The following is a 24,878-nucleotide window of genomic DNA, read 5'->3' as shown; positions in this document are numbered from 1 at the left end:
TTGCACGTTCTCCTTGCGATGTGCCTGTGCTGTTTTAATCTGACTCCAAGAGCACTTTCCCCATCAAAATTCTGCTCATCTTCTCATATCGTTTGCAAACTGCTTGGAACCTGTGTCCTCTGGTAGTTGACCCTTCTGCCACTGAAATACAGTGTCTCGTTGCTTCATGTGTCAAATCCACTAATGAATCAATTGACCTCCTGTGTCAAAGGCCCTGGGTGATGATGTTTATCTGCTATTCAGGGAAGTGAGTTTTTTCAATTTAATTTTCTGCAATAAAATATATTTTAATACTTCATTATTTATTGTGATGCTTTTCGGAAAAGACAGATTAAGGCTTTGAGTAAGAAATTATCGATAAGTACAACATTCTGGATATAACTGCAAGCTTAATTGGATTTAAAATCTGAATGCTCCATAATTTCAGTAATGTACCCATTAATAGTAAATTCTCACAGTTCCTCTGGATTTCCACTGACATGCAGCTAACTAAAAACAACCGGGAAATTGCTTTTGTAAAAATGATTGGTTACAAGCAAAATGTTTTGCAAATCTTCTGTCACATTTCTGGGATAATTGTATTAGTGTTCAGAGAATGGTTCCTTAGAAAACAAAACTAAAATAATTTTAACCAGCGGCAAGGTTATGAGCAAAGTGAACTTGAGAAATGTCGGATCAGTATAGCACAAGAACAGGCCCTTCGGCCCACAATGACTATGCCGAACATAATCCCAAGACCAATTTTTATTTGCCTACACATAAGCCATACCCTCCATTCCCTGCATAATCTTGTGCCATCCTGCTGTTGGTAATATTGTTGCTTTTCACATTTTTATGTCTTTTAGATCTCTTTTTATTTCATTATCATCCTTTCTTGCTTTGGACAATTCTTCTTGTCACTAACTTTCAACTGGCTTCTGCTCTTGTTATTTCCTCCGCTCTAACTTTCCCTGCCTTTACACTTGCTTAAAACCTGTAAGGTCTCCAATCTTTTCTCCTGTTTTGAAACAAAGTAATTGTCTTGAAATGTAAACACATTTCCTGTCTGCACAGCTACTGCCAGAGATGCTGAGTATTCATAGTATTCTTTATATTTATTTGTCCTATGAGAGTAATCGCTAAGACATCCTAAGGTTATTATAGTTATTAAAACATGAGCATAGTTCTCTTGGGATTATATCTCCATGGTGATTGTAGCTTGATGGCTGATTCTACAGATGTTTGATTTGATGGGTAACGTCCATAACCAGCTGCCATTAACGCAAGTAGGAGACTTTGAAACAATGTATATTGGGACATCACGATCCATAGTTGTAATTAGAATTTCAGATCCAATTTATTATTGGGGTGGGAGGTCTGCACCTAACATTCTCTAACTATGCATTTTAATTCATGTATAATTTAAGACCATCCTCAATTGCAAAGAAGTAAATCCCAATATTCTTTAATGAATACACTATTTTAAAGTCAGTATTTCTTCATTCGTTTTTCAGTTCACATAATGGGTAACGAGCATAATTGACATTAAAGTTTTAATGTTTATGAATTCCACACACGCATGGACAACAGAGTAATGACCCTTAGCTGGTTCTGATCATTTATAGGCCACGCACTGCTCATTTAAATGTATTTAACATTGCCGATAAGACAGTGCAGATATTTTTATAGTTATATATCTTGGCAGTGGCAACATTGTTACATTTGTACATTAAAAACAATGTTTTACCAGAAAAAATTGTTTGTATGGATAGGTATATTCTCGGATTAAACTGTTCAATTGGCCCTGTGTTCGTAACTTTGCCTGTGAGATAGAGGGAGGTGAGTTAGTTTAGTTTATTATCACATGAGCCAAAGTACAGTGTAAAGCTTTTTATTGCGTGCTAACCAGTCGGTGGAAAGTTCTAGTTTGGGTTAAAGCCCATTTCATAGAGATGGAACGCATAATTGAGGTTAGGACGTAATGTAATACCAAGGGAGACCCGAGAGAGGTGCTGCTTGGGTTAAACTGCTCCCTCCATCAAATAGATGCAAACAATCCCAAAGGGTGAAAGGGATTGGGGGGGGGTTTAGATGGATGTGGTCAAAATGCAGGCAAATGGGACTAGCCCAGAATGCCAACTTGGTCAGCATGGACAGGGTGTGTCGAAGGGCCTGTTTCCAGCTATGTCTCTTCCATAGTCCCTACTTTTAACATTTAATTCAACTCTCCTTTCAAAAATGTCTCCCTGCAGCATTCCACCCAACTACTCTCCACGATAAAAGGTTCCAGGCTGCAAAGCAATCCTCTGTGTGTAACACACACTCTTTGCATTTGTGACATTTTGAATGAATGCGGACCCAGCCTTTGGCTGCTAATCCACTGATGCAATGGCAGTTGTCTGGATTTAAGAATATGTTGCCTTTTGACTTGTTCCTTCAACAATGAATTTAAAATTTACTGCTTTGACCTTATTAAATATACATAATTTTAATGCCTTCATAAGCCACTAGAACTGAAGCAGGCTCCCTCAATGAGATATGTATCGACACAGCTCAAGGAGGTGAGAGACTGCATTACGATTTTTAATCTTTCACACGTGGTTATGTTTTAAAATTCAATGACGATTGGTGTAGTGACTTTTTAATTAGGATTCAGGTAGGAAAAGATTTGGGTCAATCATATCCTATTGGAGTTATGGGTCAATTAGAGTGGGTTGAAATGATTCTGCATTTGCTCCCGGGTAATAATTATTCAGCAGCTGTCGATGCAACAGAAGTGTTCACCGCTACAGACTGTAAGCTTGGCCTAACCCCCACTCGGCCTTAACTATCAAGCCCTGGGGTCGAGCCCAGTGCAGGGAAAAGGGCAGAAGAGCTGTGCCACGATGGTTCCCCTGCTGGATGACTGAGGGCAGAAATTATCTGAGGGGCATCTGAGGATGGTGGGTATATGGAACAAGCTGCTGAAGGAGATAGTAGAGGCAGGTACTATTACAACATTTATAAGACATTTATGTCCATATCAGTCTGAAGAAGGGTCTCGACCCGAAACATCACCCATTCCTTCTCTCCAGAGATGCTGCCTGACCCGCTGAGTTACTCCAACATTTTGTGATACCTTCGATTTGTACCAGCATCTACAGTTATTTTCCTGCTTTAAAAGACATTTGGACATGTACATGGATAGGAAATGTTTAGAGGAATATGGGCCAAACATGGGCAGGTAGGATCAATGTAGAAGGAGCATCTTGATTGGTATGGGCAAGTTGGGCTGAAGGGCCTCTTTACATGCTTTATTACAATGACTATGATAAAAAATAAAATTCTCCAAGCAAATCATGACCCCCAAGCCAGATCATGTCTTTACCCTCTCTATCTGCTAATATACAGTATATTGCTCCTTCCAATCTCACACAACCCCTATGGTTAAACTCCACCAATGCCTACAATGCATCCTCAGGATCTGTGTAGTACAACACAGAAGGAGACCATTCAGCCCATCAAGCTGCATGTGCGTAACTGATATTTCCACCGATTATGTTTTAATGTTCAAGAACAACAATAATGACAATTAATATTTATCCTACAAGGTTGACAGCCAATCTCCTTCTGTGACAAGGGAATCTGAACACCTACCCTTGACAATCCAAAGCAATATTCTCTACCATCAATATTGGGGTTTAGGAGGGGTTACTGAGGGTTCGATCGTGACTACGGTATGGAGTTTGTACATTCTCCCCGTGACCTGCATGGGTATTCTCCGGTTTCCTCCCACACTCCAAAGATTCATAGGGTTATAGGTTCATTGGCTTTGGTAAAATTGTAACTTGTCCTTAGTGTGCAGGATAGTGCTAATGCAGGGGGTGATCGCTGATGGGCGTGGACTCGGTGGGCCGAAAGGCCTGTTTACGTGCTATATCTCAAAATACTAAAAGTCTACAAATAAGGGGGGCTATGGAATCTCTTCCGTTGGCTGTAGAAGTCCAGTCCCAAATACCCACTAGAAACTCAACATCATCCACACAAGGAATCCAGTTTGACTGGCATTCCATCCACCACTGTTACCATTCACCCCCTCTACCAGTGAACCTACAGGAAAAGTTGAGGGGGGAAAGATTTAATAGGAACCCGAGGGGATTTTATTTTTATACAAGGGGTGGTGGGTATATGGAACGTGCTGCCAGAGGAAGTAGTTGAGGCAGGTTCTATCATAACATTTAAGAGACAATTGGACAGGTACAAGGATAGGACAGGTTTAGAGGGTTACTGACTAAGCGCGGGGTAGGTGGGATTCGTGTATATGTGACATGTTGGTCGGCGTGGGCAAGTTGAGCCAAAGGGCCTGTTTCCTATATGACTCTAATGATTATGACTATGAAAAGATTAAGAAAGTAGTTATGAAGGCAAACACAATCGAGGCAACGACTCTAAAAGCAGGGAAACCTTGCTGAGTATTGATCCGTTCTCAGCTGGAGTATTGTGTTGAATTCTGGTTTCATCCTCGGGCAGTTGTGAAAGGATTACAGAGAGTCCAGGAAAGACATGAGAATGGTTCCTGGTATGAGGGATTACAGCTAGAATAGGTCAGCAAGGTTGGTCTGCTCCATTTGAAGAAGAGAAGGCTGAGGGAAGATTGATGGAAGTGTATAAAATGACGAGGGGTCTGGACTGAGTGAGTGGTGGGAAGATTTTCCTGTTGGTGCAGGGAGCAAGGACTCGAGTCCAGAGAGGGAGAACAAAGATGACGAGAATTCGCAGACGTGATGAACATTTTCCTGACCAGGTGGTTGCATGCTTTGCTGCAAGAGTCACTGCTTTGCTGAATACATTGTTACATGCATTGATGAATACATTCTTGCAAGTATTGCTGAATGTATTGTTCAATGCATTGCTGAATACATTGTCGCATGTATTGCTGAAAACATTCTTGCATACATGAATGCATGCAACAATGCATTGTACATTCTGAATACATTGTAGCTGAATCCATTCTTGCATGCCGGAGAATGCGGTTGAGAGGAAAAAATAAATCAGCCATGATTGAATGGTGGAGTAGGCTTGATGGGCCCAATGGCCTAATTCTGCTCTGATACGTCTGAACTTATGAAATTCAGGGTCGCAGAAATGAAAAACGTCGTTTAATTTGGTTTAGAGTTCAGAGATACGATATGGCAACAGGTCATTCGATCAACCGGGTCCACGCCGACCATCCATCATCCATTCACACTATTCAATGTTATCCCACTTCCGCATCTGCTCCCTGCACACAAGGGGCAATTTACAGAGGGCCAATTAATCTACAAACCCACACATCTTTTGGAATTGCAGGATGTCATTAGAAAAGACTATCCCCGCAAAGGCATTTACAAAAACAAACAAGCACTGAGAATAACATGAACAATGAGGAACAGTCAGCCTGTGTTTGGTTTCTGGTTTAGTTTTACAGGTAGAGTGAAAAGACAAAGTGTTGGAGTTACTCATCAGGTCATGCAGCATCTATGGACAACATAGAACAGGTGACGTTTTGTATCGGCATCCTTCAGACTGAAAAGCTTTCTTTTGCATGCAATCCAATCAAATCAGATAATACCATTCATAAGCCTTTTGCAACATTGCAAATAACTTGCTCTTCTAATGATATCTGATAATATTTTAGAAATAATTCAGAAATATTTTAGCAGGTTTACAATCAATCACCTTATTCATAACTAAATAAAACACAAAGTGCGGGAGTAACTAGCAGCTCAGAGAACATCGATGGGTGACGTTTCGGATCAGGAGCCTTCAGATGAGGGGAGTGATTGGCAGATTTCATTGGTGTGTGTGTTTGTGTCCCATCCTACTTAACTCCACCCCCAAATGTCGAAGGCTTCTTTAAGTGTCTACACTCTTGTTAAGTGTGGGCGACACTGGTGCAGCAGTAGAGTTGCTGCCATACAGCACCAGAGACCCGTGTTCGATCCTCACTACGGGTTTTGTCTGTACGGAGTTTGTACGTTCTCCCTGTGGCTGCGTGGGTTTTCTCAGATTGATCCTGTTTCCACCCATACTCCAAATACGTACATGTTTCTAAGTTAATTGGCTTCCGTCAGTGCGGACTCAGTGGGCAGAAGGGCCTATTTCCTCACTGTATCTCTAAAGTCTAAAGTCTACTGAACATAGGACATAGAACAAACAGCACAGAAACAAGCTCTTCAGCCCACAATGATGCTAAATTAAGTGAAACTTCTCTGCCTGCGCCTGATCCATATCTGTTCGCTATGGATATCCATGTGCCCTTCTAAAAGCCTCCTAAATGTACCTCCACCACCACCCTCGGCAATGCCTTTCAGGTACCCACCATCCTCTGTGCCCTGCACATCTGCCTTAAACTTTGCCCCTCTCACCTGAAAGCAATGCCCTCTAGCCTTCTGAGAAACTGCAGAAGTCCATCAGTATTTTAAGCCACTGTAGAGAAGGCTGAGGGGCAAATCAATAGAAAATTTCAAAATTATTTTGATAGAGGGAAAATTAAAATTAATTTTTTTATAATCTGGAGAGAGGCTGGGATCAGTAACACGGACGATTAAACAGAAGAGACACAAAATGCTGGTGTAATTCAACGGGTCAGGCAGCATCTCTGGAGAAAACGAATAGGTGATGTTACCGGGTCGGAACCCTTCTTTAGACTGCAGTAGAAGTGGGGGAGGGAGGGAATGTAGGAGTTACTGGAAATTAGAGAAATCAACATTCATATTGCTGGGCTGACAATTAAGCAGTCAGATTGTCTCCCATTCTCTAGTTGGGGTGGGGTGAGTTGGGACGTTTCAGTTTACACAGGGCAGGGATGGTGGACTCTCACCTTCACTCCATGCAATGGATCACTCTCAGTTACTGCAGTCTTGAGTGAGAGGCCACTCACTCTCAATTGCCATTCACCTTCAGAAATACTGAAAAGGAGGTTAACTGGAATGACACCTGGATTAGAGAGTAATAGCTTCAGGGAGAGGTTGGACAGACTTGGATTTAAGGGCGGCACAGCGATGCAGCTGGTAGAGCTGCTGCTTCACAGCGCCAGAGACCCAGGTTCGATCCTGACCTCGGGTACTGTCTGTGTGGAGTTTGCATGTTCTCCCTGTGACCTCTGGGCGCTCTCGTTTCTTCCCATGGCCCGAAGACTTGTGGATTTGTAGATTAATTGGCCTCTGTAAATTGCTCCTAGTGCACAGGAAGTGGATGAGAAAGTGGGATAACATAGAACTAGTGTGAATGGGTGATTGATGGCCGATGTGGACTCGGCGGGCCGAAGGGCTGATTTCCATGTTGTATCTCTCAACTAACCTAAATATGTATAGTTTTCAATGGACCGCCGGAAGTTGAGTGGAGGCCTGTCGGAAGTATATAAAATTATGAGGCATTTCAAAGATGAAAGGGGCAACGTTCAAAGGAGATGCGCGGGGCAAGTTTTAACGTAGAAGGTGCTAGGTGCCTGGAATGTGCTGCCAGGGGTGGTGGTGGAGGCAGATATAATAGTGTCGTTTGAGAGATTTTTGGATAAGCACATAGACATGCAGGGAATGGAAGGATCTGGATTTTGTGCAGACAGATAAGAGTTGGTCTTGGCATCATGTTCGGCACAGACATTGTGGGCCGAAAGGCCTGTTCCTGTACTGTACAGTTCTATGTTGTACAAGAAAATAACTGCAGATGCTGGTACAAATCGAAGGTATTTATTCACAAAATGCTGGAGTAACTCAGCAGTCAGGCAGCATCTCAGGAGAGAAGGAATGGGTGATGTTTCGGGTCGAGACCCTTATCATATCATATCATATATATACAGCCGGAAACAGGCCTTTTCGGCCCTCCAAGTCCGTGCCGCCCAGCGATCCCCGTACATTAACACTATCCTACACCCACTAGGGACAATTTTTTTACATTTACCCAGCCAATTAACCTACATACCTGTACGTCTTTGGAGTGTGGGAGAAAACCGAAGATCTCGGAGAAAACCCACGCAGGTCACGGGGAGAACGTACAAACTCCTTACAGTGCAGCACCCGTAGTCAGGATCGAACCTGAGTCTCCGGCGCTGCATTCGCTGTAAAGCAGCAACTCTACCGCTGCGCTACCGTGCCGCCCAACAGTTCTTCAGACTGATGTCAGGGGGGCGGGACAAAGGAAGGATATAGGTGGAGACAGGAAGATAGAGGGAGATCTGGGAAGGGGGAGGGGAAGAGGGGGACAGAGGAACTATCTAAAGTTGGAGAAGTCGATGTTCATACCACTGGGCTGCAAGCTGCCCAGGTGAAATATGAGGTGCTGATCCTCCAATTTCCGGTGGGCCTCACTATGGCACTGGAGGAGGCCCATGACAGAAAGGTCAGACTGGGAATGGGAGGGGGAGTTGAAGTGCTCAGCCACCGGGTGATCAGTTTGGCCAACGCGGACCGAGCGCAGGTGTTGAGCGAAGCGATCGCCGAGCCTGCGTTTGGTTTCGCCGATGTAAATAAGTTGACATCTAGAGCAGCAGATACAATAGATGAGGTTGGAGGAGGTGCAGGTGAACCCGTTCTATGTTGTATGTTCAGTCAGAGGCGCTGTGCATGTGCAAGGTAAATCGTTTTTACAGACAGGTTGTCCTGTTGTTTGCAGAATCTAAAGCTTGGATAAACCTTGCTTAAGTGGAACCATTTAGAGTCAGAGTAATAGAGTCATACAGCGTGGAAACATGCCCATTGGCCCAGCTTGCCCACACACGACCAACATGTCCCATCTACACTAGTCTCACTTGCCTGTGTTTGGCCCATATCCCTGTAAACCTGTCCTATCCATGTACCTGTCTAAATATTTCTTAAATATTGTGATAGTACCTGCCTCAACTACCTCCTCCGGCAGCTCGTTCCATATGCCCACCATCCTTTGTGTAAATTTGTTCAGATTCAACTCATTCTATTGCAATGCCTCGCAGCTAACTGCAGAACACACGAGTGGTTATAAAATCCACAAATATTACTTTAATGCACTTGATTTATCTGTGAGAAATAGGAGCCTGGTAAATGGCAATGCTTAAACTGTAAAGAATTGGCTTACATTTTACAGTTACTCATGCCAACTAGAGTATAACTAAAAGAGGCAGTTTGACTGACTGAAGTAACTGAGACAAATTCACTGCATGGGGCTAAAATCAACTCGCTCCACCTGTCAGGGTGTATTACAGTCGTCTTTCAATAAGCTGATGGGGTAGAACATAGAACTGTACAGCCCAGAAACAGGCCCTTCAGCCCACAATGCCTGTGCTGAACATGATGCCAAATTAAACTAATCTCCTCTGCCTGCACATACTGTAATCCATATCCCCCCCTTCCCTGCATATCCATGTCCTAATGTGTAGGAAAAGAGGTTTACCAGGATGTTGCCTGGATTGGAAGGTATTAGCAATAAAGATAATTGTTTTCTCTCAATCACCAGAGGCTGAGGTGTGAGCTGTTAGAAGTATATAAAATTATGAGAGACAGTGATAGGTAGACAGTCAAAACCTTTTTCCCAGGGTGTAAATAACCAATACTAGAAGGTATAGGTTTAAGGTCAAAAGATGGGAATTTTAATAGAGATTCGAGGCATATTTTTTAAAGCAGAGAGTTGTATGTGCCTGCAATAGGCTGAAAGAAACAAAAGAAACCCTTCTCCGTTATGTCTAGTTTTGTTTAGTTTAGAGATACAGCATAGGAACGGGCCCTTCGGCCCATCAAGTCCACGCTGACCATCAATCACCCGTTCACACTAATTCTATTTTATCCCACTTTCTCATCCACTCTCTACACATGAAAGATTATTTACAGAGGGCCATTTAATCAACAAACCTGCAAGTCTGTGAGAGGAAACAGGAACATCTGGAGGAAACTCATGTGGTCACAGGGAGAACGGGCAAACTCCACATCCAAGGTCAGTATCGAACCAGGGTCTCTGGCGCGATGGGGCAGCAGCTCTACCAGCTCTACCAGCTGTGCCACTGTGCCATGCATATGCATTTACAATTCTAAATCCTACCGCAGTCAGGCGAATATCCAATGTGTATTCTGGACCATATTAAATACAAATTATTGTGTGGGGGTTGAGTTGGGAATATTTAAAGTCCTATTTTATGGTAAAATATTCTGAACATTTCTGAAAAATAAATGAATGAGAGGGACTGGGTTTGTTTCACTGTTGAGTAGCACTGTTGATTCTGCACTGACAGAAATAGCCATTAATCTGCCAGCTCGACTGAATCAGATCTAATCATTCGTCGTGTGATAATGTGGTAATCTCATGCATTGCAGCCAGTGCAACTCGTCCTGGCCAAATAGACTATTATTGATTACAAGTCCATCTGTGGAGAGAGATATTTGTAACACTGATAATCAGTGCAAGTATCTGAATCCCGGAAATGTCACTCTGATGGGGAGATAAGATGGATTTTAACTAATTCACCCTTGACTACTGCGAGAGACTGGGAAGTGAACCTAACTTACTCTTATTGCCTCAACACCTGAGTTCATAATTTAGCTGATAACTCAGTTGAAGTTAGTGGTTGTTCTCATTTTTTCCCATTTGTCTCATTTTAACCTATCACTATTTCATTCTATCTACCTCTTCTTCTCTCATGTATTCTGGATTTCTGAAAAAGAGTCCCGACCCGAAACACCATCTGTCCATTCTGTCCACGGATGATGCCTGACCCACTGAATTCCTCCAGCACTTTGTGTTTTGCTCTGGATTTATTAGTCACTTTTTTTGCACTAAAGAGGCATCAGAATCCCACATTCCCCTCATTTATAGCCACATAAAATTTCCACTTTAATTTGAATGGTCCAAAATCATGTTCAGAATACTGGATCAACAAACAATTGATTGATTGAAAGATACAGCATGGAAACAGGCCCTTCGGCCCACCAAGTCCATGCCGACCATCGATCACCCGTTCTCATTAGTTTTATGTTAACCCATTTACACACCCACTCTCTATACACTAGAGGTAATTATTTGAGGTCTAATTATCCTATAATCCCACACAACTTTGGAATGTGGGAGGAAACCATGATCACATTGAATGGTGGTGCTGGCTCGAAGGGCCGAATGGCCTACTCCTGCACCTATTGTCTATTGAAACCGGAGCACCAGGAGGAAACCCACACGGACTCAGGGAGAATGCACAAACTCCACATAAACAGCACTCAAGGTCTCTGGCCTCTGTCCAACCATCTGCCTATCAAAAGCCTCCTCACCTGTATCACTTACCAGGCTTTGTAGCGCCCTCTTTTACATGGCTTACCTCTCTTCTAGCTTTCTCCCCCCACTACAATCTCCATCTGAAGAAGGATCCCGAAATTAAAGCGCGCCTATCCATATTTCCCTGAAATGCTACGTGATCCACTGCTTTCCTCTAGCACTTTGTGTCTTGTTTTGTGTAGCAGCATCTGCAGTTCCTTGTTCAAAGGATTTGTTTGGCTCAGCATTCTGCAATTATTATTGTTCTTATCTTCATCTAAATTACTTTCAGCCCCTTCTCCACTCTGATAACGTGTGTTTGGCTGTTAAGATAATCCAACCGATCCCACTATTTATAATGAGATTTTCTTACAGCTGGGTGGTGTACAGCTGGCTGTGATATTCATCTCAGACTTGGCACTGCAGCTCAGAAATAGATCTCTCACTCACGTAATAATTGTGTTAAAGTTAAGAAGCCATTCCACTTAGTTGGTAATTTGATTAATATTTTGACACATGAGCCTTTCACCCCGGTCAGGGGAAAGGTGAATAAAGCTTGTATTCTGGTCTTGGTTCAGTTTCAATAACATCAATTTCAAAGATGCCTCATGCCGGCCATTCCATTTTCTCCCAGCTCCCATCTGGCAGAAGGTACGGAGGCTTGAAAGCACGCACCACCAGACTCAGGAACAGCTTCTTCCCCTCTCTTTCATAAGCTATGGTACTGTCCGATTCCTCCCAAACCCATTGCGGACATTGGACTTTGTGTGTGGAACTGATGCTCTATAATGCTGAGAACCATATTATGCACTCTGTTATCTTCCCCTATGCTCTACTTATTGTCTATTTAAAACACTTGGACAGGTACATGGATAGGAAATATATAGAGAGATGTATGTTTGGTCCATAGAGGGATATGGGGCTAGTGTAGATGGGGCACCTTGGTTAGCATGGGCAAGGTAGGCCAAATGGTCTATTTGCATGCTGTATGATTCTATGGTTTCAGTTTCAGAGATACAGTGCGGAATCAGACCCTTCAGCCCATCGAGTCCACACCGACCAGTGATCCCCGCACACTAACAATATCCTATGCACAATAGGGAGAATTTTACATTTATACCAAGCCAATTAAGCTACAAACCTTTACGTCTTTGGAGTGTGGGGAAAAAAACGGAGATCACGGAGAAAACCCACACAGTCACGGGGAGAACGTACAAACTCCGTACAGACAGTACTCGTTGTCGGGATCGAACCAGGGTCTCTGGTGCTGTAAGCGCTTTAAGGCAGCAACTCTACCGCTGCAGCCTCTATGAATCTATGACTATGAGTTTGACTTGATTATATTTATGTATAGTATATCTGATCTGTTTGGATAACATGCAAAACAAAGCTTTTCAGTGTAACTCGGTTCACAACAGTTCATTAAACTACATGCTAATGTGTCAGTGAACTTTGCCACCTCATCCTCAATCAATTTAAGAGTGCAATGCAGCAAGTTGTTGCAGTCCTTTGCTAATCGACTTGCTGCCTCATGCCAGATGCTAAGGGAGCCTTTCTGAATTGCCACAACTTGCCTTGAAAGGATATGAAGGCACGATATCTACAGATAATCCCAGCACTGCAATCACAACTGTCAGGAAAGCCTGTTTAAACTATCTTTTCAAAATAGTGTTGTTTAAGAGATTTTAGGATAGCCATATGGATATGCGGGAAGTGGAGAGATATGAGTTACATGCAGGCAGATAAGAGTAAGCCTCGACATCATGTTCAGCACAGACATTATGAGCCAAATGGCCTGTTCCTATGCTGTACTGTTCGATGTTCTATGTCAAAGTACCAAGAAAGAGAATGCTCAATGCAACTTATATATCGATCTTCAAAATGATGAAGATTGGTTGAATTGATTGATTGAAAGATACAGGCCCACAGAGTCCATGGTTACTCCCACAGAGTAGGTTAATTGTCCCACTGTAAATTGCCCCATGTGTGTAGGGAGTGTATGAGAAAGTGGGACAACAGAACTAGTGTGAACAGGTGTAGGAAAATAACTGCAGATGCTGGTACAAATCGACGGTATCACAAAATGCTGGAGTAACTCAGCCGGTCAGGCAGCATCTAGGAGAGAAGGAATGGGTGACGTTTCAGGTCGAGACCCTTCTTCAGACCTTCTAGGAGAGAAGGAATGGGTGACGTTTCGGGTCGAGACCCTTCTTCAGACTGAAGAAGGGTCCGAAGAAGGGTCTCGACCCGAAACGTCACCCATTCCTTCTCTCCTAGATGCTGCCTGACCTGCTGAGTTACTCAGCATTTTGTGATACTTAGTGTGAACAGGTGATCGATGGTTAGCATGGACTCAGTGGGCTGAAGGGCCTGTTTCCATGCTGTATCTCGAAACAAAAATAAACGAACAACAAAGAGCCATAGAAAGCCAAAATTTGGGAGAAATGTCCTATCCAGAAAGTGACCACACCTGGAGCACTGTGTGCAGTTTTGGTCTCCTAATTTGAGGAAGGACATTCTTGCTATTGAGGGTGTGCAGCGTAGGTTCACGAGGTTAATTCCCGGGATGGCAGGACCGTGGTATGATGAAAGAATGGAGCAACTGGGCTTGTATTCACTGGAATTTAGGATGAGAGGGGATCTTATAGAAACATATAAAATTCTTAAGGGATTGGACACATTAGATGCAGGAAACATGTTCCCGATGTTGGGGGAGTCCAGAACCAGGAACCACAGTTTAAGAATAAGGGGTAGGCCATTTAGAACTGAGATGAGGAATAACTTTTTCACACAGAGAGTTGTGAATTTGTGGAATTCTCTGCCTCAGGAAGGAGTGGAGGCCAATTCACTGGATGCATTCAAAAGAGAGTTAGATAGAGCTCTTAGGGCTAGCGGAATGAAGGGGTATGGGGAGAAGGCAGGAACGGGGTACTGATTGTGGATGATCAGCCATGATCACAGTGAATGGCAGTGCTGGCTCAAAGCGCCGAATGGCCTACTCCTGCACCTGTTGTCTACGTATCTATGTATCTAAATGGAACTGATCTTTTCCATGTTCTATGCAAGAGAAAGAAAAGGAAGTTGCTTCAAAGTACTCTTTCATTCATATTTTTATTATGTCTGATATTTATGGGCATAACAGAACAGTGATTATATTATGATTTTAAAAAATGCTTAAAAAAAGATTACACTGAGAAATGTCACAAACTTATGAATACATTTTAAAACATCCTATTAATTTCCCGAGCTTCATAGTGAAACCCGCAGATCAGGGGCTGTAGTGTTTTATTAAAATCTTTACTGTCTCTTACGAGAAAACAACACATTCCCAGTCAGCAAAATGTGCGTGAGAAATTAATTTACACATTTGAAATATTGCGCCATTAAAAAAGTTTTTTAAAAACTCAGTTTCCTACCTGCTAACAGTCAGTTTTATATAATAGTAAATGTAATGGATTGTAGAATACAGCAATATGATTTGGTACAACGTCAATGTATTGTCAAGTATACAGTGAAATTCATCACATCAAGGGGGCCTCAGACTCATTGCATAATTTTGAGACAATATATCCTGACCCAAAAATTAATGAACATATTAAAACTAATATGTGCACAGGGCATCTTTTGAAATATTTTGAACTTGTGAGTATTTGTATATTTTATTAAATTGGGACAAGACACAGTTGGGTGAATATTGCAAATGCCGCCCACTATCTATGTGAAATAACCAATCTTATCCACACATGTTTGAATATTCCAATGTTTTTTTTTCCTTCTGCAAACCTCTGCCTGTCTAACAAAGTATTTCATCACGAGCTTCCTCAGGTGGACATGAAAGGATATGCAATAGCCTAATGCAATAATCAAGTTATCTACGGTACTAGCAGTTGGGTACAGGGGCTACACCTTCGGTCAGAGACAATTGATTGAAAGATACAGCATGGAAACAGGACCTTCGGCCCACTGAGTCCATGGTGACCATTGATCACCCATTCACACGAGTTGTATGTTTTCCCACTTTTTCATTCACTCCCTACACACAAGGGACAATTTACAGAGAGCCAATTAACTTACAAATCTGCACGTCTGGAATGTAGGAAGAAACTGGAGCACCTAGATGAAACACACAGGGTCACAGGGAGAACGTACAAATTCCACACACAGACAGCACCTGAGATCAGGATCAAACCCAGTTCCCTGGTGCTGTGAGGCAGTGGCTCTACCCGCTGTACCACTGTGCCGACAATGATTGTTGGCTTGAGATCATCACTGTCTTTTCAGGCAATGGGGGTAGTAATTGGATGTTCCTCTCTTACCCAAGAACAAACAAACCATTTTAAGGCCTTCTACAAGGAAGAGGCATCCTTAAGTCTGTCTTCTAAGCCAGGAGATGCCTGAAACATGGCCTTGTAAAAAGTAGAGCAAAGGTAAATTAAGCATCATAATGCAAGCATAGTGATCAGTTATAACTAGCAAACTCCACACAAGCTGCTTCATTAATACATTAAATGAATTCCATGTTTAATGACAGAGACAAAATATTTAGCATTGTTTAATTAATTGATGGATTTCCAGTTAGACATATGGAATTGCAACTGCTGGTTTACAAACAAAAAACACAAGGTGTCGGAACAACTTGATTTGAACACTGCAGTGAATAGTTCATGGGATATGAATTTTCCGGTTGATGATTGGAGGGCTGTAGGGATTTTGCAGTTCATTGTTAGTGCAACATAGAACATAGGAGCACAGAGCAGTACAGCACAAGAATAGGCCTCTTGGCCAACAATGTCTGCGCCAAACATGATGCCAAGACCAATCTTATCTGCCTCCATATCCCTCCATGTCTTACATATCCATGTACCTATACAAAAGTCTCTTAAACTGCGCTATCATATTTGCCTCCATCACCACCCCAGGCAGTGTGTTCCAGCTCTCACCATGCTCTGTGTAAAAAACCTGCCCCGCATATCTCCTTTAAACTTTGCCTCTCTCACCTTAAAGGTTAGAGTGGTAAAGAAGGCAAATGATAGAAGGAACGGACTCGACCCAAAATGTCACCCATTCCTTCTCTCCAGAGATGCTGCCTGTCCCACTGAGTTTCTCCAGCATTTTATCTATCAATGGCATATTTCCTTTCTTAGGTTAAATAATGTTAAATAAAAAGTTAAAAAAGGAAATTCTTCTGGAATTTTTGAGGATGTGACATTTTTTGTGGATGAAGGCGAGCCAGTGGATGTACTGTATCTGGACTTTCAGAAAGCCTTTGATAAGGTCCCATGCAGGAGATTAGTGGGCAAAATTAGAGCAAATGGTATTGGGGGTAGGTTATTGACATGGATAGAGAATTGGTTGGCAGACAGGAAACAATGAGTAGGAATAAACGGGTCCCTGTCAGAATGGCAGGCAGTGACAAGTGGAGTGCAACAAGGCTCGGTGCTGGGGACGCAACTATTTACAATATATATTAATGATTTAAATGATGGGATTAAAAGTAACAATAGCAAATTTGCAGATGACACAAAGCTGGGTGGCAGTGCAAACTTCGAAGAGGATGCTAGGAGGCTGCAGGGTGACTCGGACAGGTTGAGCGAGTGGGCAGATGTATAGCAGATGCTGTATAATGTAGATAAATGTGAGGTTATCCACTTTGGAGGCAAGAACAAGGAGGCAGATTATTATCTCAATGGTGTCAGATTAGGAAAAGGGGAAGTGCAGCAAGACCTAGGCGTCCTTGTACACCAGTCACTGCAAGTAAACATGCAAGTACAGCAGGCAGTGAAGAAAGCTAATGGCATGTTGCCCTTCATAACGCGAGGATTTGAGTATAGGTCCTTCTGTAGTTGTACAGGGCCCTGGTGAGACCACACCTGGAGTATTGTGTGCAGTTTTGGTCTCCTAATTTGAGGAAGGACATCCTTGCTGTTGAGGCAGTGCAGCTTAGGTTCATGAGGTTAATCCCTGGGATGGCAGGACTGTCACTGAGGAAAGATTGGAAAGACTGGGCTTGTATTCACTGGAATTTAGAAGGGTGAGAGGGGATCTTATAGAAACATATAACATTATAAAAGGACTGGATAAGCTAGATGCAGGAAAAATGTTCCCAATGTTGGGGGAGTCCAGAACTAGGGGCCACAGTCTAAGAATAAAGGAGAGGCAAAACTGAGATGAGAAAAAAACTTTTTCACCCAGAGTGTTGTGAATTTGTGGAATTCTCTGCCACAGAAGGCAGGAGAGGCCAATTCACTGGATGAATTTAAAAGAGATTTAGTTAGAGTTCTAGGGGCTAGCAGAATCAAGGGATATGGGGAGAAGGCAGGCACAGGTTAATGATTGTGGATGATCAGCCATGATCACAATGAATGGTGGTGCTGGCTCGAAGGGCCAAATGGCCTCCTCCTGCACCTATTTTCTATGTTTCTATGTTTCTAATAAGTCATGATGCAGCTTTGTAAGACTTTAGTTTGGCCATATTTGGAGTATTTCATGCAGTTTTGGTCACCCCATTACAAGAAAGATGTGGAGGCATTGAAGAGGTTGCAGAGGAGGTTTACCAGAATGATGTCTGGATTAGGGAGTATTAGCTACAGAGGAAGGTTGGACAGACTTGGGTAAGTCTCTCAGGAACACCGGGGGTTGCAGGGATCTGCTGGAAGTATGTAAAATTTTGAGGGACATGGATAGGGTAGACAGTTAGAATCTTTCTCCCAGGATGGAAAAATCAAATACTAGAGTATATAGCAAGGTGAGAGGGGCGAAATTTAAGGAGATGTGCAAGGCATGTTTTTTACACAGAGGATGGTGGTTGCCTGGAATACACTGCCATGGTTGAAGCAGATATCTTAGTGGCATTTAAAAGACTTTTGCATAGGCACATGGATATGCAGGGAATAAAGAGATATGGGTTTTGTGCAGGTAGTTCAGTGATGGTCTTGGCATCATGTTTGGCACAGACATTATGGGCCAAAGGGCCTGTTTTTGTCCTGTACTGTTCTATGTTCTATGTCCTCTACTGTTTGATTTTTGACTATAGATTTTCCATTTGGTGGTTTGTGGACTGCAAGGATTTTCCAGGGAGATATACAAAGATGTATCAAATGACCATCATTGTTCCTTTTTTATTGCTTTTCTAAAATTCTTCCAACCGTGCAGCAACATGGGAGCACCTTCCTCCTGCAAACCTCTGGCTGTATAAGGAGGCATTTCACCATGAGCTTCCTCAAGGGCAAATAGGGACAATAAAACACTGAAATTGCCAAGAAAATACTAATCCAGCGCACCATTGAATTATTTTCACTCTAGCAACAGAGAGGCTGGAAATCAAACCTGATCGGAATGACTGAGTAGACATGAATTTCCTTGGAAGTTCTCCCGCTCTTCACTGCAACTTTGGCAGGGGACCAACATAATCCCTAGAAATACACCATTAGTGCCTTTAATGCACTGTTCCTTGGGTCTCTGTGACTCTTCTGCCAGTCATGCAGGACTAACAAGTAAACTCCTGAAGAAATCCACCTCTGTTATATCACTGGAGTTTATTTTGAACCACATTGCTGTTGGAAAGGCTGTCCTTAATAATACTGTAAAATGATATGTAATATTGTTGTACTGTAAAAGTTACATGTAACATACTTTGTAAAAGCCGTTGTACTAGTCCACATTAAAAAATCTGCTGAGCTGGGGTTAGAATGCAGATTATTTAGCTTTTAAATGTAGGTATCAGATAATGGATTTGTGCTGCAATGTAACGTAATACACCCTGCCATATTCGCATTTGGGCCACCAACAATACTGTGCTGAAGCCTCAGGAAGGGATGACTGACTGGGTGTGGTATTCAATTTCTTTAGCCAGAGGGCAGTGAATCTGTGGAATTCACTGCCCAGTCATTAGGTATTTTTAAAGCAGAGATTGATAGGTTTGCATTAGTAAGGGTGTCAAAGGTTATGAGGGAAAGGCAGGAGAATGGGCTTGAGAGGGGAAAATAGATCAGCCACGATTGAATGGTAGAGTGGACTCAATGGGCTGAATGGCCAATTCTGCTCCAATGACTCACAAACCTATGAACTCTAGCGCTGTGAGGCAGTGGCTGCCCACTGTGGGTCAAATAGTGTAAGGCTTGGGGAGAGTGGATGTGGAGAGGATGTTTCCAGTAATAGGAGAGTCTAGGACCAGAGGGCACAGTCTCAAAATAAAGGGCTGCATCTTTACAATGGAGATGAGGAGGAATTTCTTTAGCCAAAGGGGAGTGAATCTAGTAGAATCCATTGCCACAGACGTCTGTGGAGGCCATGTCATTAAGTATTTTTAAAGTGGAGATTGATAGGTTCTTGATTAGTAAAGGCATCAAAGGTTATGGGGAGAAGGCAGGAGAATGGGGTTCAGAGGGAATAATAGATCGACCTTGATTAAATAGCAGAACAAACTCGATGGGCTGAATGGCCTAATTCTGCCCCAATATCTTATTGCAGGTATTGAAGGGAACTATGGGAAGCTCTGCCTCAAAAAGGCAGCTAATATCATTAAAGACCCAGACCACCATAGCCACACTCTCATTAAACTTAACTTGACTTGAATTTATTTTATATTACTGTTTTTTTGTTTGCTTTTTAGTGTTGTTGCAAAAATGTGCCTGTAAAGCTGCATCCTATGCCTCATGTACTCATGTATTAAGTCCTGATGATGTTGGATCCTGTTTGTTGGAAAAGTTGCTGTAGAAACAATTAGCACAGAATGCCACTGCTGTAGAGTCCATTCTGTGTGAAATCTGGATTGTATGGGATGTAGCTGGAATGTATGGGATTGTATGGGATGAAGATATTGTTGGTCAATGCATGGTGCATGGGCAAGTTGTGACCCACTCCAGAAACTTGAGCACAAACCAAAGGGATGCAGTGGGGAACTGACGGACTGTCAAAATGTTTGAGGTGCCCTTTATGGCTAAGGTGAGGCTCATTCTTATCTCAGTCTCAAGAACAGCAAGGGAGTGATTTCTGGTGACCTGGACAATTAGAATAGAGTAATTATTATAACATTGTCATTTGTGGGAGCATAATTTGTGTACAAGATGCCGATGTGCTATAATGGTCACTAGAGTTCAGTGACGTTCTTGGTTATGTTACAGAACAACTCAAATCCATTATTAGATATCCATATTTAAAAGTTAAATAATCAGCATTCCAACCTCAGTGAAATTCTCCGAGACATCCTAAGGTCGCCAAAGGAACTACAGAAACATTTGTGTTTAGAAAGGAGATGAGGGGGGATTTCTTTAGTCAGAGAGCGGTGAATCAGTGGAATACATTGCCACAGATAGCTGTGGAGGCCAAGTCAATGGACATTTTTAAGGCAGAGATTGATAGATTCTTGATTAGTAAGGATGTCAGGGGTCATGGGGCGAAGGCAGGAGAATGGGTTTGAGAGGGAAAGATAAATCAGCCATGATTGAATGGCGGACTAGACCTGATGGCCAAATGGCCTACTTCTGCTCCTATAACTTATGAACATGAACTTATTTACCTGGAGCGATCTGCATGTGCTCCAGGATCTGGAGATCAATCTGTATGCGTTCAATTTAGTGTAGGACCAAATCTTCCTGGTAACTGTCTTTAGACATTGTTGGCTTAATCTTACTGCCTCTTGTGCGCTGACAATTCGGTGAATATGTGTGGGACCCAACAGATGAAGCAATATGTGGCAATGTATTACATTATTTAGACAGCAGACCCATTGACAACTGCACACAATGACTCCAATTTAAAGGGTGGTTCCCACCCAACGACCTATCCGTCTCCCACTCCCTCCCCATCTACCGTCCTCCTTAAATTCCACGGAGGTAACCCCAATCTCCCCCTGACCAAAGTTTGGATCCGTGGGATTGAAATGGCATCTATGGTTCAGCTGACTTGCCACGAGGTTTAAAGGGTAGGTTCCGAGTATGTTGTATGGCATTGCCTCACCAAAAGAAACTGTATAATAAATACATGCATTTAAATACTCTCTTCATGAGGGAACTCCCACGGATGAAGGAACTAGACGAAGACTAGAGGGAGCGGCAGTTTTCCCTCAGGATCCGGTCTGGCCGAGATTCTCGCATATCTGTACCACCTCCGACTCTACCAAGGATTGATGCCCTTCGCCGTCTAACGGCTTCATTCTCAGATTGATGGACCCGTAGGTCTTCCTGGCCCTGCCAGTCACCATGAAGTTTCTCCTGGCATATAGGTCACCCTTGCAGATGGAGACCATGAGCAGCAAGGAGAGCAGCATACCTCCCAAAGTCAGCAGGCCAAGGCCGGCGATGATGCACTTGTCCAGGTGCGAGCCCAAGAGAGCGTAGTGTAACTCCAACCTCTCCATCTCCCGGGCCGTCACCGTGTCCGGATCCACCCTGGACTTTCTCGGGATGGCATAAGCTATAACGACCAAGGAGATGCCGGCCACCAGAAATACCAGCGCCACCATGAACCCATAGTCAACCGACTGCCCATTGGCCTCGGGTTCAGGCTCCTCCTCGGAGCGAGGTGACGATTCCTGGGGCTTGTCCCGGTTGCAATGGGAGGACACGACCTCTGCCCGGCCCAGACTCCCGCGGATGGTGGACAGACCAGACGGCTCAGAGTGAGAAGTGAAGGAAGTCTCCTGCACTTGTTCCGGAGCAGGCGGCGCTATCCTTGGTGCTGAAAGCTGGCGCTTGCAGGGAGCGCCGTTCACCGCCAGCTGAGGTCGGGAGCCGAGGCCGCTAAGTTCTAGGTCTTGGTCGCTCACTTCTAGTGGGTGGTAACATTCCGCACACGCCATTGGTGATGGTTTGCTCTGCACATCCCAGCGATGCTTGGCAAGAACCCTGCAAAACCGGAGACAAGAACAGAAAGGGTGAATGCAGAGTTTTGTTCAGTTTTGTTAAGAGATACAACAGGCCCTTCAACCCGCCGAGTCCACGCCGACCATCCATCACCCGTTCACACTAGTTATATGTTATCCCATATTCCCATCCACTCCCCACACTTTAGGAGCAATTTGGAGATGATATCTAATCTACAAACCTGGGTATCTGACCTGGGTAACCGGAGCTCCCGGGGAAACCAACGCGGTCACAGGGAGAACGTGCAAACTCCAGACAAACAGCACCCTAGGCGAGCTAATGAGTCCCCGGAGTCTTTTTTCCCCCAGGGTAGGGAAATCAAAAATCAAAGAACATAGGTTTAAGGTGAGGGGGGGGGGGGGGATCATAGAAATCCGAGAGGCAACTTTTTCACTGAGGGTGGTGTGCATATGAAACGGGCTTTACACGTCCTTCACATGTGAAGCTTTAAAAAGCCCAGATCCACCCGAGAACCCCCCACCATTAGAAAGGAAATATACAACTCATGCAGAGTTGGGTCCCATCAACTGAACAAGCTCCTCGGTAAAGTTCAGTGTTGAAGATGCTGTGTTCCCAACTGGTTGAGCGGCGCCGCGATTCGCTCCCCTTGGACGTGCAGTCAGCACTGACTTGTCTACAAGGAGCGAACAGAGCTTTGCTAACTTGCCTCCTTAACTCTTTGATCCGCAAACCGTTTTCCTTTCACAATGACACCGCTCCACTTTGCAGTAAAGCGCTGCCGCGCTCCTCCCACCCATCCTCTCTTTCGTTTTAATTTTAAATCTTATATCCTCATTTGGGAGCAGTTTTTTTTTGGCATCAGATCGCCCGAATCAACTCCGAGACGATGCAACAAAAGGGGACAAAGGCAGAGGTGAAATATTTTAACCCTCGGCGCCCTTCATGAGTTAAAGACTGAACCACGGGCAAGATCAGTTCAGGGGCTGCGGGAGAGGGCGGGTGCTAATAACAAGTCATCCCCGGTCACACCCGTTTCTCTTTGTTCTCCTCGTTCTCCTAAATGCACTAAGTTTCATTCCCTCCGTTATTCCATCAACTGCAGAAATATATTGGCGAGATCCGATGAGTACCGACTGTGACAGCTGAATAATGGGAATCCTGTCCGATTTTCTACCGGTTCCAATTGAACGCTCGGGGTTTCGGGGCGCGTCGTCCAGGCATTGAGAGAGAGGACGGAGGTTGTACAATGGCGTCTTATCACCAGCAGTGAGACAGGGTTCGTCTGGAACCGAGCCATGAATCTGTTCACAGGGCGGTGTCGCCTGCATCCATCGCCCTCGGGCCCCGGAGTCGCCGCCGCTTTAAAGGTCTCACTCCCCCGGCTCTTTATCCCAACCCATGCAGTCGCAGCCTCGGGTGTGCGGGATGTGAAATATCCACAGCAACTTCATTCGCACCTCTAATTTACCTCTAAATACGATGGCTCGCCCTTTAATCTGTCATCGCTGCAGGGTAACTCGCCGGCGCTGCCTGCCCGCGATCTAAGTCACATTTAGCAGTAGTCTGCTGACTCTTGCTCCAAGAGTCCTTCTCCTCCCCGATTATCCTTTAAACTCCTTCGCTCTCCGGATTACATCTTCCGACCGGGAACTGAATCGCCATCCACCTGCCGAGACTAAGGCTGGGAATGAGGGTGGAAGAAACGGCGTGAGATCCCTGGGGATTGTCCTGAACATTTCACGTTCTCTGCAGCTCCCGCCTCCCAGCCAGCCTGCCCGGAGTTTGCGTGCCATGTACCGCCGATTTGTTCGGCGTCTGGTTTTCCCCTCCCCGAGCTTCCCGCGGTCAGTGTGAATTTGGGGTCATACGTTCTGACGTTGAACAAAACATCGGCGAGGCAGCAGTTGGAGTACTGTGCTGTGCTCAGTTTTGGTCACCCTGCAATAGGAAGGATGTCATTAAGCTGGAAAGAGTGCGGAGAAGATTCTGGCATCTATAAGGAGAAGTTGGGCAGGATAGGATTTTATTCCTTGGAGTGCAGGCGGTTGAGGGGTAATCTTCCAGAGGTGTATAAAATTATGAGGGGAATGGATAAGGTGAATGCACAGAATCTTTTACCCAGAGTAGGGGAATCAAGAGCCAGGGGCATAGGTTTAAGGTGAGCTGGGAAGGATTTAATAGGAACCTGAGGGGCATTCTTTTCATGCAGAGGGCGATGGGTATGTGGAATCATCTGCCAGAGGAAGTAGTTGAAGCAAGACACAAAATGCTGCAGTTACTCAGCGGGACAGGCAGCATCTCTAGAGAGAAGGAATGGGTGACGTTTCGGGTTAAGACTGAAATGTTACCCATCCCTTCTCTCCAGAGATGCTGCCTGGCCCGCTGAGTTACTCCAGCATTTTGTGTCTATCTTTGGTGTAAACCAGCATCTGCAGTTCCTTCCTATAGAAGTTGTTGAGGCAGGTACTATAAGAACATTTAAAAGACAATTGGACAGGTACATGGATAGAAAAGTTTTAGGGAGATAAGGGCCAAGCCCCAGCAAATGGGGCTATCTTAGATAGTGGTTAGTAATGGGGTTAGGAGGGAGAGATAGATCAGCCATGATTGCATGGGGAAGACTTCATGGGCTATTGTCTAATTCTGCTCCTATCACTTATGACCTCATGGTGGGTATTTTGGTCGGCATGGACGTTGGGCCAAAGGGCCCGTTTCCGAGGTGTATGATTCTGTGACTATGACTTAATGATGTTCCTCTGAGTTCTTTATTCATAGTCACTGGCAGGACGTTGGGATAGTTGGGATGACTGGTGCTCGCAGAGATGCCTCCCTGCAAAGAGACTCTGACCA

The 24,878-nt window shown here is 44.0% G+C and overlaps 1 protein-coding gene across 2 annotated transcripts; it reads right to left on the bottom strand.

The window, feature by feature from the left end:
- Positions 1-14,402: 14,402 nt before the first annotated feature.
- Positions 14,403-23,794, bottom strand: tmem74b (transmembrane protein 74B). 2 transcript variants are annotated; one of them, XM_078418875.1, is made up of 2 exons: positions 23,497-23,794; positions 14,403-22,049 (listed from the first exon to the last, which is right to left on the bottom strand). In XM_078418875.1, the coding sequence occupies exon 2, from the start codon at positions 22,001-22,003 to the stop codon at positions 21,269-21,271; it is 735 nt and encodes a 244-aa protein (XP_078275001.1). In that variant the 5' UTR covers positions 22,004-22,049; positions 23,497-23,794; the 3' UTR covers positions 14,403-21,268. The 2 variants fall into 2 exon arrangements, with proteins under 2 accessions (XP_078275001.1, XP_078275002.1); XM_078418876.1 differs by lacking the exon at positions 23,497-23,794 and adding an exon at positions 22,249-22,356.
- Between the last annotated feature and the right edge of the window lie 1,084 nt (positions 23,795-24,878).

Source organism: Rhinoraja longicauda, chromosome 22, assembly GCF_053455715.1.
Source record: "Rhinoraja longicauda isolate Sanriku21f chromosome 22, sRhiLon1.1, whole genome shotgun sequence".
Lineage (NCBI taxonomy): Eukaryota > Metazoa > Chordata > Chondrichthyes > Rajiformes > Arhynchobatidae > Rhinoraja > Rhinoraja longicauda.
Note: the sequence above shows the minus strand (reverse complement) of the source record. Positions and strands in the feature narration are given on the sequence as shown.

Bases quoted from the DNA above. Each gene is read 5' to 3' on its own strand.
- tmem74b (XM_078418875.1), bottom strand. From the start codon at position 22,003: ATGGCGTGTGCGGAATGTTACCACCCACTAGAAGTGAGCGACCAAGAC.